Consider the following 18891-nt stretch of genomic DNA (forward strand, 5'->3'; position numbering starts at 1 on the left):
AGGATAACTGTGGCTTATAATATAAGTTTTGGTTTTACTCAATTACTGAGCAAACCTTAATGAAACATTCCACTATTAGGATAAGAATTTATACTGTAACAAGCTGATAACAGAAAAATAAATAAATAAAAAGAAAAACCGTTCAGTCTGAAACAGGTGTGAGACCCACGGCTTTGTCCACACTGCTTGCAGCCTCTCTACTTCTCCAAGCAACTATTCTTTTTTTTTTTCTTTCCCAATCAGCCAGCGTTTCCGTGGTCTGCTCCCTCATAACTTTAGAGTGTTTCTAGTTCATCATGCCTGCTTTTCTCTACCTCCTGAACATTTCCATCACTCCCTCCATCAACTGCCAATTCTCTCTGTGGCACTGGTTCACACTCCTAGGGAAGGAGTCTGGTTGACTGAGCTTTGTGGCTTTAGTTTATGGAGTCTGTTATCAGCATGAGACAAGTTTCTAAGGCTCTCTTAGGCAGCCAAAGCTGGGAGCAGGGCAGTTTCCCTTAGAGATACTCTTTTTTAAAAAAAAATTTTTTTTTATTGGTTCCTTCAATGCAAAATATTACTTGGTTTACACTAAAGTAACTTTTGTGTTGTTTCTGGTAAATCTCTTCTTTCCCATGAATTGTGCATGAAGGGGCTCAGATTTCTTCTGGTCCAATGCCTTCATTCAGGCTGATATTTACATTACAAAGACTTATCCTTTACAAAAGCCTTTACAGTAGAACTTTAAAAAGAAAGCACATTTCTGTGCGAATTTTAAGATACCATATATTTTCTATATAACTCTTAAAGATGTTACTATAGGGAGCTAATATTCTTGCCATTGTGAAGCAGTTAATCCTGACTTGCCTCCCACTGTGAATAACTATAAATGTGGACACAATTCTAAGGCACTGAGCCATGAGCAGCACAGGACATTGATTCCTGTAGGGAAGGAAACACCCAATATGAGTCACACATTTTACCCCTGTTCTCTGCCTCATGACAATTTCTTGATCATGGCTTGTGGGTGTGTGTGGAGCAGAAGATAGATGTGATGGAGAGCATGGGAGTGCAAGAGATGAGCTATAAAAAAAAGAGAGAGATGAGCTACAGATAATGGTGAGAACAGACAAAGGCTTTAAAGCAGTCATCTTACAGAATGAAGGACAACACTGTCTTAATGGGTGGACAGATGGGAAATCTAAGCAGAAATATAGAAACAATGGGAAAACACACTATCAGAAGTGAAAATTTCATTGGATGGCCTGACAGCTATCACAGCGGCCTGTGTTGCTAAGCAATGCATTTGGTGTCTTGGGGGCATTAAATGCACTTTGACTTACAGTGCTTTCAATTTACAATGGATTTATCTGATGTAACTCTGTTGGAAGTGGAGGAACATCTGTATACTTCCAGTTTGCTGGGTCTGTAAAGGTACTTTCTGGGTACATAGGTGAATGGAAACAATCCAATTTGCAAAACAGAAAGAAACACGAGTTTTTAAAAGGAGCTTTAGTAATCTGTGGCAACATATTGTGTATATTTGGAATATGCATGCTGTTGGACTATTAGTAGGAAAAATAAAAGAAGAAGAAAAAATCTGAAGAAAGAGTGTTCAGGGCTTCCCCAAATGACAGGAAACCTATGGGATGATAAGAAACGTGGTGAGACCAAGCAGGATAAATACAATGGAGTCAGATCCCTCATAATAACACCTTTGAAAACCAAAGATAAAAATGAAACCATTCACTCTGCCCCTGGACTGTGCACAGCACTTTCCTGAGGTCTGCCCTCCACAGGGGCCCTGGACTGTGCACAGCACTTTCCTGAGGGGTTCCCTCCACAGGGGCCTGGACTGTGCACAGCACTTTCCTGAGGTCTGCCCTCCACAGGGGCCCTGGACAGTGCACAGCACTTTCCTGAGGGGTTTCCTCCACAGGGGCCTGGACTGTGCACAGCACTTTCCTGAGGTCTGCCCTCCACAGGGGCCTGGACTGTGCACAGCACTTTCCTGAGGGGTTCCCTCCACAGGGGCCTGGACAGTGCACAGCACTTTCCTGAGGTCTGCCCTCCTCAGGGGCCTGTCACAGCCTGTCACTTCAAGCATCTTGGGGTTCCATGCTGCTCTAGAGCACTGCACCTCTAGTCATGGGGAGCCAGCAGTCTCTGTGGCCATGGCTTTATTCCTGCTGCTTCACCCAGATCCTCAGCCCTTTCCAGCTTGTTTCACCTTAAGTTGGAAGCACTCCCTAGGGGGCTAGTTCCCAAGAAGTCCCTGAAGGTGACGTGACCCTGCTCTGTCCAGTGCCCAAGACACACAGAGGGAATAGACTGAAGAGCTGACACTAGACCTCTGCACCCCACACCCTTTTCTTTTGCCTCAGTCTACACATTTCCCACATCCCGGGAAGCCACTTCTAGTCTGTCCAGCTCCATGTTCTTCCTAGCGATCTTGTAGTTTCTTGCAGATCTAGTTCAACCCCTAGCACAGAGAGAGAGAGAGAGAGAGAGAGAGAGAGAGAGAGAGAGAGAGAGAGAGAGAGAGAGAGAGAGAGGGATCAGGTATCCGAGATGTGGGGGTGGGAAAAAAGACATCTTGCTTACAGAGAACAGTGGTATAAATTATGTATTACTTCTCAATGGAGTCCAGACACAACGCAATGATATATTTAAAGCACTGGAAGAATTACTATAACCCAGAATTCTCTATCCAGTGAAACACCTCTCCTCTCAAGAAAAAGTAGCAGGGCCAGTGAGATGGCTGAGCGGGTGAAAGCACCTCCTAGCAAGCCTGAGAGTCCAAGCTCACTTCCCAGAGCCCACAGTGGAAGCCGAGAGTCCAGGCTCGCCTCCCAGAGCCCACAGTGGAAGCCGAGAGTCCAGGCTCGCCTCCCAGAGCCCACAGTGGAAGCCGAGAGTCCAGGCTCGCCTCCCAGAGCCCACAGTGGAAGCCGAGAGTCCAGGCTCGCCTCCCAGAGCCCACAGTGGAAGCCGAGAACTGGCTCCAAGAGCTGTCCCCGACCTCCATCTGTGTGCGCTCCCACACACATAGACACTATTAATGATAAACAAAAAACAAATAATAGAACGCTTCCTCAAAAGAAGAATGAAGCATATTTCCAAGTAAACCAAAGCTCAGAGGATTTATTATCATTATACATCCAGACCAGGATGGAGTGGTAATTGGAGACGTGTTGGTAAAGGCAAAATACTAGCGTCCCTACCCTTCTATTATTTTTTTAAAGGGGATGGGACTATTTCATGCAAAAGTAATTACACACAGAGCAACATGGTAAGGACAGCATACCATCAATACCTTTATTCAAGAGGTAGAGTTGATCAGGCTAAGGGGAAAGCTCAAACCCTAGCTATGTGTTGCCTACATGAGATAGGGTTTAAATGTAAAGACATAAAGAGAATATAAAAAGATGGGGGAAAATGTATTGTGTAAGCCAGGGGTGGTGTACATCCACGACCTAGCATTTCTGAGGTAGAGGCAGAAAGATCAGGAGTAACACAGTCTTGAGGCTACATAGTGAGTTCAAGACCAGACCGAGTTACCTAAGGCCTTATCTATGGTGATGATGATGGTGGTGGTGGTGGTGGTGGTGATGATGATGGTTGTTGGTGGTGGTAATGATGATGATGATGGTGGTGATGGTGATGATGATGGTGGTGGTGATGGTGATGATGATGATGATGGTGGTGATGGTGATGATGGTGGTGGTGGTGATGATGGTTGTTGTTGTTGGTGATGATGATGGTGATGGTGATGATGGTTGTTGGTGGTGGTGATGATGGTTGTTGTTGTTGTTGGTGATGATGATGATGATGGTGGTGGTGATGGTGATGGTGATGATGATGATGGTGGTGATGATGGTGATGGTGATGATGGTGATGATGATGATGGTGGTGATGGTGATGATGGTTGTTGTTGTTGGTGATGATGATGATGATGATGATGATGATGGTGGTGGTGGTGATGGTGATGATGGTGGTGGTGGTGATGATGGTTGTTGTTGGTGGTGGTGATGATGATGATGATGGTGATGGTGATGACAGCATGCAGTGCAAGGGGCCAGTGTGAGCAGCTTCCTTCATTAAACATAGTCACTTTCAAGATAAGCAGTATCCCCATTTTACAATGATTCAAGGTGAATTCAAAAAAGAGGAAAAGCCCACAATGTGTATGCACCTACTACTAGAACCTCAAAATAGACGTGTATTAAGAACTGACAGAACTAAAGAGAGAGAGAAAGAGAGAAGTGCAGATTTTAGCATTTTTCTCTCACTAATTGAGAGGTACAGAACGTCTGAACAGTACCGTCAACCAACTTGACCTAATTAACATTTATAGAACATTACACTCAAGAACTGTATTGTTTCCAGAGATCAACTGTACACTGGGATTGAAAATAAGCCTTAATATGTTTCTGAAGATTGAGCTCCTGCAGATTTTAATTTAATTGAAATTTAATATAGCCACTGAGGACAAAACATTTCATCATAGTTTAGGCAAAATAGAGTTAAACAATGTGTTCAAACCAGAGTTAAATAATACATTCAAAATTTCCAAAAAAAATAAAGAACATACTTTTAAATGACCCATGGACAAACAAACAAACAAACAAACAAACTCACAAGAGAAATTAGAAAATACCTTAACTGGAGGTGATAAAAATATATAAGAACTGTAGGATGCTGCTAGAGTAGGGCTTAGAGATGTATAGCTTTTTGTACGCTTTATTGGAAAAGAAGAAAGGTGTAGATAAGTTTTCTAAGTTTCCACTCTAAGAACACACACGAGGGCCAGCGCAGTGCTCAACAGTGTCCGCTGCCCTTCCAAAGGACCTGAGTTCGGTTCCTAGCACGAATATCAGGTGGTTCACAGCCGCCTGGAACTCCATACCAGCACACATATACACATAAGTAAAAATAAAACTAACTTTAAAGAAAGAAAGAGGCCAGTGAGATGGTTCAGTGGGTTAAGGCACTTGTCAAGCCTGATGACCTCAGTTCAACTCCTGGGATCCACACAGTGAAAGGAGAGAGCTAACTCCTGAGAGTTATCCTCTGACCTCCACATGTGTGCTGTGACAATAAACAAATAAGTGGATGTAAAAACATTCAAAAACATAGAAAAATAAGCAAATCATACCTAAAGTAGTTGAATCAGTATTTATTTGACATCCTGTGTTTCTTTGATGAATTAACTTATTGTTTCAGAGAAACTTCTAAAGAATTTAAAAGCTTAGCTGAGTCAGAAGTTGGCTCTTTGGAGTAATAAAGTTGATTTTTATTATTTCTTTTATTTTTGAGATTATAATATAATTACATCATTTCCCCTTTCCCTGTCCTCCCTCCAAACCCTCTTACATAGGATCTCTTTCAAATTCATGGCCTCTTTTTTCATTAATTGTTGTTACATGCATAAATGTGTATGTATATACATATGTACTCCTAAATACAACCTGCTCAGTCTATATAATATTATATGCATGGATACAGGACTGCCCTTTTTGTATTGGCTAACAAATTGGTTTGTTCTTTCCTGGGAAAACTACTTCCCTGCTCTCAGCATTCCTTGGCTGCCTGTGGTCCTTTTCTAGAGTTGAGGCCTAGTGGGCTTTCCCCATCCACTTCAGCATGTCTGTTGTCCTTGCTCAGCTCATGTTTAGGCAGCCATGTTACTAGAGAAACAGTCTCATAGCAGACTACCTTATGCTCTGGCTCTCACACTCTTTCCGCCCTCTCTTTCATAATGTTCCCTGAGCCATAGCTGCAGGAGTTGTTGTGTTGCTGGTGTATCCATTGTGATTGGTCTCCTCCCGTTGATTTTTTTTTTTTTTAAAGAATTAAGCCTGGTGGTGGTGGTGCACGCCTTTAATCCCAGCACTCAGGAGGCAGAGGCAGTCGATCTGTGTGAGTTCAAGGCCAGCCTGGTCTACAGAGTGAGTTCCAGGACAGGCTCCAAGGATACATAGAGAAACCTTGTCTGGAAAAACAAAACAAAACAAAAAAGAAAGAAAGAAAAAGAATTATTGAGGCTTATCGGGATTTTTGAAAAAATACAGTAGCCAGCATCAAGTCCTATAGATATTAAATGGTTAGTAAGAGAATCTTATTAACAACTTTATTCAATAAATTTATCAACATATATGAAATAGACAAACTTCTTGAAAAATACGATTCACCTCAACTGATATAAGAAGAAATGGAAAATACCCCTATCTATTAAATAAACTGAATTCATAATTTAAAACCTCCCCCCAAAGAAACTTTAGGTGTAAATAATCGGGAACAAAGAACCTCAGACTCCTAGGCTTGGTGGCATGAATTATAACCCCAGCCACCCAGAAAGCCGAGGAAGGAGGAACAAAGTTCAAGGCCAGCATGGGCAATGTAAACAGACCCTGTCTCAACCAAATAGTACAAAACAAAATGACAAAACTCCAATCTTACCTGCATCCTTTTAAAAACAAAATAATGATGTAGCATAAGCCTGATATGATAGCAAAACCAAGCTATTAGAAACAAAGAAAGTTACAAACTGATCCTTAGAAACATCAATGCAAAAAAGAATTTGACAAAATATTATTAAATCAGTTCCAGCAATATATCAAAAGAGTAACATATAAGACCAAGTATGGTTTGTCTCAAGAATGTTCAAGGACTCAAATCAGCTCAACATTTAAAAAATAAAAGTCTTTCTTGACATTAACAGAATAAAAGAGAAAACCCATATGGTGGCATCTCTAGATTCAGGAAAAAAAAGTGACAAATACAACATCCATCCACTGAAGATTGTTATGGGGTCAAATGGGATTGTGCTCTCAAAAATGTGTGCCAAACTGAGAGATGTTATATAATGCAAATCAGTTGTCTTGCTGTGACACCCTGAGATTTACAGGCTACTCCCTAACAGATGCTTTGTGGGCCCAGGACAAAACTCTCAGTTATTCATGATCTGCCCTCTGTTGCCTTGCACAGTGGACTGTAGTATAAATGTAACAGCAGCTGTAAAGCCTGCATCACCCCTGATTGTTGTGGAATAGAATAACTGTTTAACTATGTAAAGATGTGTTACATTTGTTTGTGCTACATTTGTTTAACTACATAACGATGTGTTACATTTGTTTAACTAGGTGAAGAGGTGTTGCTGTTTCACCTTGCCTGCCTAAGGGACCTGATTGGTCTAATAAAAAGCTGAATGGCCAACAGCTAGGCAGTAGAGGGACAGGCAGGCCTGGCAGGCAGAGAGAGTGTGTAGGAGGAATCTAGGCTCCGGAGAGAACTGGGGAGAAAGAGAGGGAAATGCCCGGGGCCAGCCAGCCAGCCAGCCAGAATGAAGGAAGCAGGAAAGTAGGACATACAGAAGGAAAGAGAGGTAAAAAGTTCTGAGGCAAAGTGTAGATGAAGAGAAAGAGGTTAAATTAAGTTGTAAGAGGTAGTGGGACAAGTCTAAGCTGAGGCTGAGCATTCAATATTAATAAGTCTCCATGTCATGACTTGGGAGCTGGCTTGTGGGACAGAGAAAGCCTGCTATAGCTCATAGTTGAGGACTTCCTGGTGAGTATTCTTTGTGTACTCTCTTGTTCTTACATCAGTTCTGTGAGGAGGGCATTGATACTCTTCCCTGCTCTATAGTCAAGAGTGAGGACTTGTTGACACACATGTAGTGTGTGGCAGAGCCAGCAACCCAGCATGCCTTGCTTTGGAGCTTTGTCTTCTCATCTCCTTTTCTTCATTCATTCACTCACATTCATTCATTCATTCACTCACATTCATTCGTTCATTCACTCACTCACTCACTTGTTATTTATTGTGCATGAGTGAGTGCATGCCTGGGAGTGTCCATGAGGAAGTCAGAGGACAACTTGGGGAAATCGATTCTCTTCTTTCACTATGAGGTCTAGGGTCCATAGCTTTACCTCAAACATCTTTGTCTCCTGGACCATCACCTCAGCCTCTGAGCTCTTATACTGTAGACTAGACACTGCTGTGTCTCCTGCACCTGTACATGGGAAGAGACGCATAGAGTTAGTTGGCTTTTGTCTTTATGGGTTTCCAAGGTGGCCCAGGGCAGGGCTTTTGTCTCTCTGTTTTGTCCACTGGGTTCTGTGGCAGGAGTCTTTACTCAACTGAGCCATCTCTCTGGCCACCAGACACATATTCTTGAAGTAAATGGTGGGCCTCTACCCCTGTAACTTGTGTGTGTGTTTTCTTTATTATTTCTTTTCCCTTCCCTCCCTTCTTCCCCCCTTACCTCTTCTCTCACCATCAAGCTGCATACTTAGCCCCTTAACTTGCTGTTTGTTTGTTAGGCATTATGGAGTTTCATTTTCTTTTTATATTTCTGGCCCCTTCGTCCCCTCTCCTCTTCCTCTGTGTGTCTTTATTCTGCATTAGTCCCCATTCTCCTTTCATTCTCCAGTCCCCTTTCCCAGTATGTCTTGTTCCCTTTGGCCTCCAGTCTAGGTTCATAGTCTCCTCCCACTGTTTTTTATTAAAAATTAATTTTTTATGTGTATGGGTGTTTTGCCTACATATAAGCCATGTGTGTGACTGGTGCTCATGGAGGCCAGAAGAGGTTGGAATACAGACAGGTGTGAGCTGCCATGCCCGTGCTGGGAACTGAACCTGGCTCCTCTGCAAGAGCAGCCAGTGCTCCTAACCACTGAGCTGCCTGTCTATCTCCTATACCTACTCTTTCTTTAATAATAGACTATGGAGAGTTTTCCACAACATGTGACCATGTACTTCTTTCTTTTAACTTTTCAATAGTGTGCTTTTTAATTGATGTTATATATGTACAACATACTTTTTGTTTGTTTATTTTGAGACAAAGTTTCTTTGTGTAACATCCCTGGCTCACTCTGTAGACCAGATTGGCCTCAAACTCAGAGAGATCCACCTGACTCTGCCTCCCAAGTGCTGGCATTAAAGGCATATGCCATCATTCCTGGCCACATACAACAACATATTTTGAAGTATGCACACATTAAGAATAATTAAGTTGAGCTAACTAATGTGCATTACCTCACATGTTTACCTTTAGCGTGTGTATTAATAGTTAAATTTTACTCTTTTAATGATTTTTAAGAATACTAGTCAGATGTGAGAAGGCACATCCCCTCCCCTGCAAAAAGAAGAAAAGAAGAAGAAGAAGAAGAAGAAGAAGAAGAAGAAGAAGAAGAAGAAGAAGAAGGAGAAGGAGAAGAAGAAGAAGAAGAAGAAGAAGAAGAAGAAGAAGAAGAAGAAGAAGAAGAAGAAGAAGAAGTTGTTTAAATGCAGTGCATTGTTGGAGCTGGAGAGATGGCTCAGCAGTTAAGAACATTTGCTGCTCTTTCAGAGGACCTGGGTTCAGTTCTCAGCACCCACATGGCAGCTCACAACCATCCATAACTCCAGTTTTGGGGATCCAGCAGGGTTTTCTGGCCTTCACCAGCAATAGGCACACACATAGCACACATACACACATGTAGCCAGAACACTCATACACAAATAATAAAAGTAACAATAAAATCTTCTAAAAACTATCATCATCATGCCGTGCAACAACCATTCTTTCCTAACATACGCACAATGTTCCATTGAACTGCTATACTTTGCTGTATGTATGTTCTTGTAGTTGTGCACTCAAGTGTGTGTGTGTGTGTGTGTGTGTGTGTGTGTGCATGTAGCAAGAAGCTAGTGGCCAATCTTGGGTGTTGTTCCTCAGGGTAACCTTCTGCTTTGTTTTGTTTGTTTGTTTGCTTGGTTTTGGTGAGACAGGGTTTCTCTGTGTAGCCCTGACTGTCCTGGAACTCACTCTGTAGACCAGGCTGAACTCGAACTCACAGAGATCCACCTGCCTCTGCCTCCCAAGTGCCGGAATGAGAGATAGCTGTGAGTTCTGGGAACTGAACTCATCTTTTTGGATATGAGCCTAGCCTTTAATGGCTGAGCCTTCTCTTTGCTTTTTTTTTTTTTTTTTCTGGTTTTTCAAGACAGGGTTTCTCTGTAGCTTTGGAGCCTGTCCTGGACTAGCTCTATAGACCAGGCTGGCCTCGAACTCACAAAGATCTGCCTGCCTCTGCCTCCCAAGTGCTGAGATTACAAGCGTGCGCCACCACCGCCCAGCTTTTTTTTTAAGACAGACTCACTTACTGGGACCAAGGGCTCACAAATTAGGCTACTTTGGCTAACCAGTCAGCCCTGGGGATCCTGCCATCTTTACCTCCCTAGTAAAAGATTATGAACATGCATTACCATGACTGGATTTTTATGTGCATTCTGGGGATTGAATTTAGACCCACATTCTTGTTCAGCAAGTCCTTTATGGACTGAACTATAGCCTCAGCCCCAGCTTGCTTCATTGTATTTAACTAGGCGCTCTTGATGAATATTTAGCAGTATTGTAACAATGCTGCAAATACATTTGACTTGCAAAGTACCAAGTTTTCAAGAAGCAGAAGATATATGTGCAAAGTTTCTATGAGAAAGACTCAAGTGGGGTTACCAAACTGAGAGTTATATGAATTCTAAAATTTTTAAGTTTAATTTTATTATATGTGTATGGATGTTTTGTCTGCATGGATGTCTGTGCAACACTTGCATGGCTGGTGCCTGTGGAGGTCAGAAGAGGGCATAGGGTCCCCTGAAACTGGCATCATGGACAGATAAGAGCCAGCGTGTGGGTGCTGTATTGGTGAAATTATTAAGGCCACTCCATGTAGTTAAAAGGAAGGTTTATTTTGTGGGGTAACTTACAAATGAAGGGATAGGTTGCAGGGTCTGGGAAAGGTATGGCACAGTCCAGCAGAGTTTTCTGGAGAACTCTGCTTTGTTTCCTCCAGCGTCCAGCGTCCTGGAACCAAGAGAAGCCTCTCCTCTTGATCCTGGGTCTTCAGCATCCTCTCTGAGCCCTGCCTTGTAGGTGTGACCATTACCAAAGCCTCAGTGGGGGTTGGAACTTCCAGGCCAAGGCTGGGATGGCTACCCACTACAGTGCTGGGAATTGAACCCCAGTCCTCTGAAAGAATAGCCAGGTGATCTTAAGTGTTGAGTCATCTTTCCAATCCTGGCACATATGTGTTTTAAATCTCAGCATGTATTACCAAATCACCCTCAGAACATCTGCATCAATTCATTCTCTCAGAGCAGTGTGTGACAGTGCATGTTACCCTGCAACACTGTTCCCAAACTCAAGGCCTCTTCCCAAACACTTACTGTGTGCTCCTGTGGGCCTCAGCTCAGGGATTTGAAATGCACTCATTGTAGCTGGATGAAGATGTGCTGGTGAACTGCCCTTCCTTTGGGACTAGGGCTTCTACTTTTTTTTTAGAAACTGAAGCTGCAAGCTGGTGAGGTATTTAGTTTCAATTTAGCTTAATGGAAACCTGTTAGTGAGTTTTAAAATAAGGACCAAGACAACTGAAATGGTAAACACTGTCTCGTGGGCCCCAAGAAAGAGGAAACAGTGTTTGTGGGTTTGCATGCTTTGAAGAGCCCCTCTTTCCAGGAACAATCATGTGATATGTGAGCTGCTGAAGACTAGTCATCCCTAGAGTGGGTGCTTCCTAACCGGCAAAGGCGCACACAGATCCTGCATGGCTCGGGCAATTTCCAGGACAGCCAGGGCCACACAGAGAAACCCTGTCTGGAATACCAAAACCCAAACCAACGAAACAAACCAAAAACAGAGAGAATTTTTAAATTAACTTCTTTAAATTTTTAAATTAACCCTAAATTATGCTCAGGGAGTAGGTTACTTATACTGTAACAAAACAGTCTGAAAACAAATTAATTCTAAGTGCTGGTAAATGCACAGTAGGTGGTAATAATCACCATCACTTACAATGACTAGAAAGTTTGTTTTCAATGTGCCCTTTGCGTTGTGAACATCATTTATGTGAACTGTTCTCAAGAGCCTTATCTTTAAAATGAGAACCATTTTACCTGCTTTGTAGGGAGCCCCTGAGGAGCAAGTATAATGACTGTCTGCTGCCTGCTGCCTGCTGCCGGAGTGAGTGCTCAGCAGACTGCAGCTGAGGATGCTGATGTGGCCAGCTGGCCCTACCTGCCTCTTCCCCCCTCCTCTCCCCTTTGCATTGTGCCAAGTGACCAGATCTAGGTTCGTTACTGCAGTAGTGAGAAGGTCTCTTGTTAGCGGTCTTGTTTTCTTTCAGTTCCTGTCCACAGCTCTGGAAACTCTTCTCTGCCCTCTGGCTTCCTTGAGTACCCTGGACACATCAAGGCCACACTGAAGGCTGAGCATAAACAGTACTGAGCATAAACGTACTGGAAGCCAGACAAGGCCAAGAGATAGATTCTTAAAAGCTTTATTTATTTGTTTTTATTATTATTATTATTATTATTATTATTATCATCATCATCATCATCATCATCATCATCATCATCAGTGTATTTGTACTTGCATGTGAATGCAGGTGCCTATAATCACCAGCAGCGTGGGGTGCCCCTGATCTGGAGTTTACAGGCAGTTGTAAGCTGCCTAATGTGGATGCTGGGAATAAAACTCAGGTCCTCAGAAGATGAAGTCTAGGAGCAATCTTAATCTAAACATCATGTAAAAGCATGCTGAGCCAAGCAGGTGATCCAGTGTTATGCCTGAGGAAAGAGTTGTGGTATGCAGTGAAGCAGCATCTTTGTTGTTGTTGGTTTGTTTGTTTTGAGACACGGTTTCTCTGTGTAGCCCTGGCTGTCCTGGAACTCACTCTGTAGACCAGGCTGGCCTTGAACTCACAGAGATCCTGGCTCTGCCTTCCAAATGCTAGGATTAAAGGCATGTGCCACCACACCTTGGCTGAAAAGCAGCATCCTAATGATGGAGGCCGGCCTGACAGAAGGGGGTTAATTGTGGCCAGATACCGTGGTTGGTGGTGTTTAGGTCAAGGAGAAAGATGCCTACAGAGAACAGAAAGTGAGGTGACTCAGGAAATGGAGCACATAGAATGGAGAAAGAGGCATATTTTTCTTTTTACAGAAGTTAATTATTAAGTGTATGACATACTCCAAGACTCTGCTTCATTGTGGTTTTTGATCACAAAAGACGTTTAGATAGGAAAGGGATCGGGGTCACCATCATCTTAGGACAAGGAACACCTTCCTTTCTGCTGGAATTTTTAGCTTCACCTGTGGCCAGGATACTGCTCCATTTGTTTTTCCTCGAAAGCCTTCTCTTCCTCGTGTCTCCTTGGCCTGCCTTTTGGGCTGTCTCAAGGGCTTCATTTGGCCACCTTCACAGCTGGCCCTGACAACTGCCACTCCTCCAGGAGAGAAGTCATTTATGTGGGCAGTTTTTCCTAGGTAAGCCACTGTTGCCTAGCAGGGAAGGCTGCAGGGGACATGTCTGACCATCAGACAGGCAGGCTCAGCAGCCCCAATTACATGGCTCTTTCCTACTCACACTTGGGAATCCTCCAAGTGACTGAGAAGGAAAGGAAAGAGGTCATGACAGAAGGCTTGAGCTCCCTCTCCCGCCCAGTGGGGACTTCTTGGAGACCTTAAATGAAGGGAGTGACCTGATCAGATTTACATTTTAGGAAGACTATAGGGACTAAAAGTAGGATCTCAAATTGTGTTAATTTGGGATCAGTTGCTCCATCTCTCTAAATCTTCATTTCCTTATCTGTATATTGGGGATAATGATGACTCTGACTCCATAGCCTGGTTATAAATATTAAATGCAATAATATACGCAAGTAGTTTAGGGAATGGCTATCCCAGAGCAAGTGCCCACTAGGTGGGAATGGTGTTAATGATACAATTAGAGGGAAGAGACACTGGAGACAGGGAAACCAAATGTAGTTAGGCCATAAGAATAGAAGAATGTTCAACTGTACAGGCGTCCGGCTGGGACATCTCACTAATGACCAGAGTTATGCTGCCTGTCATAGTGGGCTGGGCACGCGTCTTCCTGTCCTGCTCTGTAGATAGCTTCAGCTGACTGTGTAGAATAGCCTACCCAAGAGAAGAGGGCAGCATAAGATAGCAGGCCACCTCCCATATGCACTGCAGTATTATGATTCTTCTCATAGTACTGCCCCCTTTTGTAAACGAGAGACAATAGAGTGTCTAATTAAAGACTAATTGGGTGCTTAATCTCCCAACAGCCAGTGCTTGTGTGGTAGGAAGTGGAAGGGAACTGCTCAGAAGGAGGAGGAAAGAGCAGAGGGAGGCAGGAGAAAGGTGGTAATAGGAACTGGAAGAAGCAGAGGCCTGGTGAGTGGGGTTTTATCAGGTGAAGGTCTTAGCAGGCAGGAAAGAAGGCTGGTGTTCTTGGCAGAAGAAGCAAAGGTGGAAAGGCGGGAAGGCCCAGGGCAGCTGCAGGGACTAGAAGGAGCCTTGATGGGTTGCACCTTGGAGTTCTGATGTAGGAGGGGTCGGAGAGGCTGGAATGAGACATGGGGCCAGACTGATGGAGGTCTGAGGGCCTAGGGAAGGAGCCCGGGCTTTCTTCTTCTGTGGTTTGATGGCTTCTGGAAACAGCCTTCAAAAGCTTTTCAGGAATTCAGGCTTGTCTGTCTCAGGCATCTCCTTCTGGAAGACCAAGGGCCCAAAGTGGCAGCCTGACATTCAATCTCCTTTGCCACGGTTGGGAAGTCAGGGCTGTAGCTGATTTCATTGGCCTGTTTTGCATTTATTATAGTGTGGCTTTTATAGTGTGTTAATTGAAATATTTCCAACTGCCAAAAACAATCACATTCAAAGTGCCTTGTCAGTTTTTCATTGCCAGATAAATGTTTTACAGACATTCACAGGGCGTTGGTAACTGGACACACTCACAGGGCAGTGGTAACTGGGGACATTCATAGGGCAGTGGTAACTGGGGACATTCACAGGGCAGTGTTAACTGGACATTCACAGGACAGTGGTAACTGGACACACTCACAGGGCAGTGGTAACTGGACATTCACAGGGCAGTGGTAACTGGACACTCACAGAGCAGTGGTAACTGGACATTCACAGGGCAATGGTAACTGGACACACTCACAGGGCAGTGGTAACTGGACATTCACAGGCAGTGGTAACTGGACATTCACAGAGCAGTGGTAACTGGACATTCACAGGGCAGTGGTAACTGGACACATTCACAGAGCAGTGGTAACTGGACACTCACAGGGCAGTGGTAACTGGATATTCACAGGGCAGTGGTAACTGGACACACTCACAGGGCAGTGGTAACTGGACATTCACAGGGCAGTGGTAACTGGACACACTCACAGGGTCTCATTTTCTACTTAAGGCTGGTGGTCTGGTGGGGATTGGCCCTTCAGTGTTCTGTTGTGGGACAAGAAGCTGTTGGATATTATGATGCTTCCAACCTTGGAGATCAGAGTTTCTTCAAAGGAAAGCTCATAGGGCCTAGCCATCACTGGAAACTTTGGCAACCTAGCTGAAATCTGAATCCTGCTTTCTGCCTTCCCAGCCAGAATTCCAGCCCTGCATGAGATGTGCTTTTTCCTTCTACAAGCCCTTTCTCCTTCTCACCATCCACTCCTTTCCCAAGGATCCTGTCATTGTAAGGGTTGTGTGGTTTGTCTGCCTCCTTCATGTTCCATGTTAGATTGTTGTCTGATGAAACATTTTATTGTCTGTGGTTTTGTTCTCTGCTTACCTGATGTTCTCTCCTTAAAAACAAGATCTCAGGCTGAAGAGAAGACGCAATGGTTCAGATTGCTAGGGCCTCTTCCAGAGGATGTGAGTTTAGTTCCCATCGCCCTTATGGGGGGACTCACAATCACTTGTAACCTCAGTCCAGGGGCCCTGTGCTCTCTTCTGACTTCGTGGGTACCTGCACACACGTGGCATACATACATAAGGCACCCACACATGCACATAAAAAAATAAATGTTGAAAAAAACATCTCCACCTCAACAATCTTGTTCTGTTGACACCCAGATGATAAGTGATCGCCTCTGGCATCTTTGTTATGTACCTCAGGCTGGGAAGGTACCACCCATACAGTCCTATAGCACCCTGGAACAGAGCTAGCTTTCAAAAGAGCTTAAGGTCAGTGAGTTATTGATGGGCATTGATACCACTCACCTGTCCTCCATGGACTCTAAGGAAACTTGGACAGGAAGCTCATCTTTTTGTCCTTGACTCACTGTTTAGGTTAGTGCACAGCAAATAAATAAATAAATGCTCCACAAATGTTTATCAAGTTGAATTGAGCATGTTACTTATATATTAGACAGCTTCTGTCAATATAACATACACGGGTACACGGCGGGGGGTGGGGGGGAGTAATGTTTGAAAAAAAAGAGGGTTTTGTTGTTGTTGTTGTTGTTGTTGTTGTTGTTTTGGTTATTTTGAGAGAGGGTTTCTCTGTGTAGCTTTGGAGCCTGTCCTGGAACTCACACTGGGATTAAAGGCATGTGCCACCACCACCTGGCCAGAAAAGGGGTTTATTTTAGCTCACCGTGGTGGAGGGACTCAAGGGCATTGCTTCTGCATCAGGTCTGCTGCGGAGAGGCCCACATGGCAGAGCTAGCATAGGAGGAAGGATCTCAGAAGGAGGTGCCAGGCTTGCTCCTTTTATAAGCATTCTCTCTGAGAACCACAAAGTTAGAGCACTACCCTGATGCCTTCCAAAGGCGTCCCCTCAATATCCCAAGGAATTCAAACTAGTACTCATCTCTTAGAGGTCCTGTTGCTTCCCAGTACCCAACCTGGGGACCAGGCCTTCAACATGTGAACTTTGGGAAAACATTAAAACTATATGCTCTTGGGAATATGACATTCTTCTTTTATTTACTTTGTGTATGGGTATTTTGTCTACACACATGTCTGTGCACCATGTGTGTGCCTGGTGCTCTCAGAGGTCAGAAAAGGTGTTGGATCCCCTGGAACTAGAGTTACTGGAGTTCCTCAGGTCACTGGTCTTTACCCACTGAGCCATCTCATCGGCCCACAAATCCTGGTTTTATGTGTTATTAGGAAGTGAATCCAGAGTTTTGTGCATAGCAGCTAACATTCAACCAATCTAGCTCCATCCTCAGCTCTTAGCATATACTTTAAAAGTATTTGTTGGGGGCTGGAGAGATGGCTCAGTGCTTAAGAGCACTGGCTGCTCTTCCAGAGGTCCTGAGTTCAATTCCCAGCATGGCAGCTCACAACTGTCTGTAACTCCAGTTTCAGGGGATCTGACACCCTCACACTAATGCACATAAAATAAAATTAAATAAATTATTTGAAAAAATATACTTGTTGGACTAGTTACAAGTAAGAAATTCTCAGTGCTGGGGTTGGGGATTTAGCTCAGTGGTAGAGCGCTTGCCTAGCAACCGCAAGGCCCCAGGTTCGGTCCTCAGCTCTGGGGAAAAAAAAAGAAAAGAAAAGAAATTCCCAGTTTCCTGGGTTACTCTTCATGGGCTAGTTGTGATGATGGTAAAACAGGTTTGCCTCAGACACAGAACCTCCTTGACTCAACTAAGAAGCGCCTGCTGCCATTGAAAGTGACCCCAGACTGGTTTCTGAGAGCAGAGAGCTCCCAGCCCTTCGCTGCAGAGGCCTTGGGTAGAGGACGCCTTGGGTTTGACTCATGCTCCTCCTGGGCCATTTCTGTGACTCCCTTCTGTTTTTATTCTCCCTGTAGAGTATCAGCACCACCAGAGGAGCCAGGAAAAGAGTAAGTGCTGCGACCACCAGTCACCAAACAAGGTGCTAGTGGCATTTTGTCTGTTGAAAATACTATCCATATATTTTTAGATAATTTGAACAAGCTAGAAGAACTTTAGAATTATGCTCGAGCGACTCTGCTAGGATTAACCTTTTATTTGACATGCAATGTTATATCCTCCCAGGTATTTTTATGTACATAGAAGGATATATATTTTTTAATGTAATAAAACAGTATGTATTATTTTATGACCTGTTTTTCACATAATATTTAGGGTACTTTCCATTGCTAATATGTTTTTATTATATCATTTGAAATTATTGCATAATATTTAACCATATATCCCTTAAGGCCACACCATAATGTGTTCTATTATGTCTCTCTTTAGAGGAAACATGTCAACGTTTCCTCTTTTTCACTGTTATGACCAATATTCAGTTACCTGGGTCTCTAGGCATGGCTTTGGTTCTTTTCCTTCCTTCCTTCTTTCTTTCTTTCTTTCTTTCTTTCTTTCTTTCTTTCTGTCTTTCTTTCTTTCTTTCTGTCTTTCTCTCTTTCATTCTTTCTTTTTTTTCTTTCTTTTTTTTTAATTTTTGAGACAGGGTTTCTCTGTGAATAGCTCTGGCTGTCCTGGAATTTCCTTTGTAGACCAGGCTGACCTTGAACTCACAGAGATCTACCTGCCTCCACCTCCCAAGTGCTGAGATTAAAGGCGTGCGCCACCACCGCCTTTAATTTTCTTATTATAAATTCCTACATATAAATATTTGAGTCAAAAAACATAAACAGTTATTAGGTAGCTTGAGTAAATGTTTCCACATTACTCTTTAGAAAGGCTGTGCCCGTGTCAGGTAGAAGGCCTGCCTTCCACCCTGAAGACTTTTCTTGTTGTTTTCCAGTTTTATTGTGGAAGAAAAAAAGTATTGCTTTGTTTCAAATGTCTTTGATTGTTAGTAAAGATGAGCAAATATTTCAAATACCCCATGGCCACTTTGGCAAAGCATTTAACACTCTATCCAGCAATGTGGAACTTCTACCCTCGACTCTTTTTTACTTAAAGGAGCAAAGTACAAGACAGTATTTGTTTTAAGAGTCATCTTTTACAAAAGTAACCTTGAGGCCAAGTACAAATTTGGGCAGCAGTGGCTGTAGAGCAGTTTGGGCTCCCTGGCTGACTAAGCACATTGCATGAAAGCCTTTGGCCGCCCGTCATGGACTTCAGCTTCTAGGCTTTGTGGAAGGCAACAGGAAGAGCTGGTGCTTCTGATGCCCTGTTGGGG

At 43.5% G+C, this 18891-nt stretch overlaps 1 protein-coding gene across 1 annotated transcript in view; it reads left to right on the forward strand.

Annotated features, from left to right (window-relative positions):
• Positions 1 to 18891, forward strand: part of Dnai1 (dynein axonemal intermediate chain 1) — a 70081-nt gene that overhangs the window by 8777 nt on the left and 42413 nt on the right. The window contains exon 2 of the mRNA XM_036178778.1: positions 17588 to 17620. Coding sequence (XP_036034671.1) covers positions 17588 to 17620 — 33 coding nt within the window. The remainder of the gene's footprint in view (positions 1 to 17587; positions 17621 to 18891) is intronic.

This window comes from Onychomys torridus, chromosome 2 (genome assembly GCF_903995425.1).
Source record: "Onychomys torridus chromosome 2, mOncTor1.1, whole genome shotgun sequence".
NCBI lineage: Eukaryota > Metazoa > Chordata > Mammalia > Rodentia > Cricetidae > Onychomys > Onychomys torridus.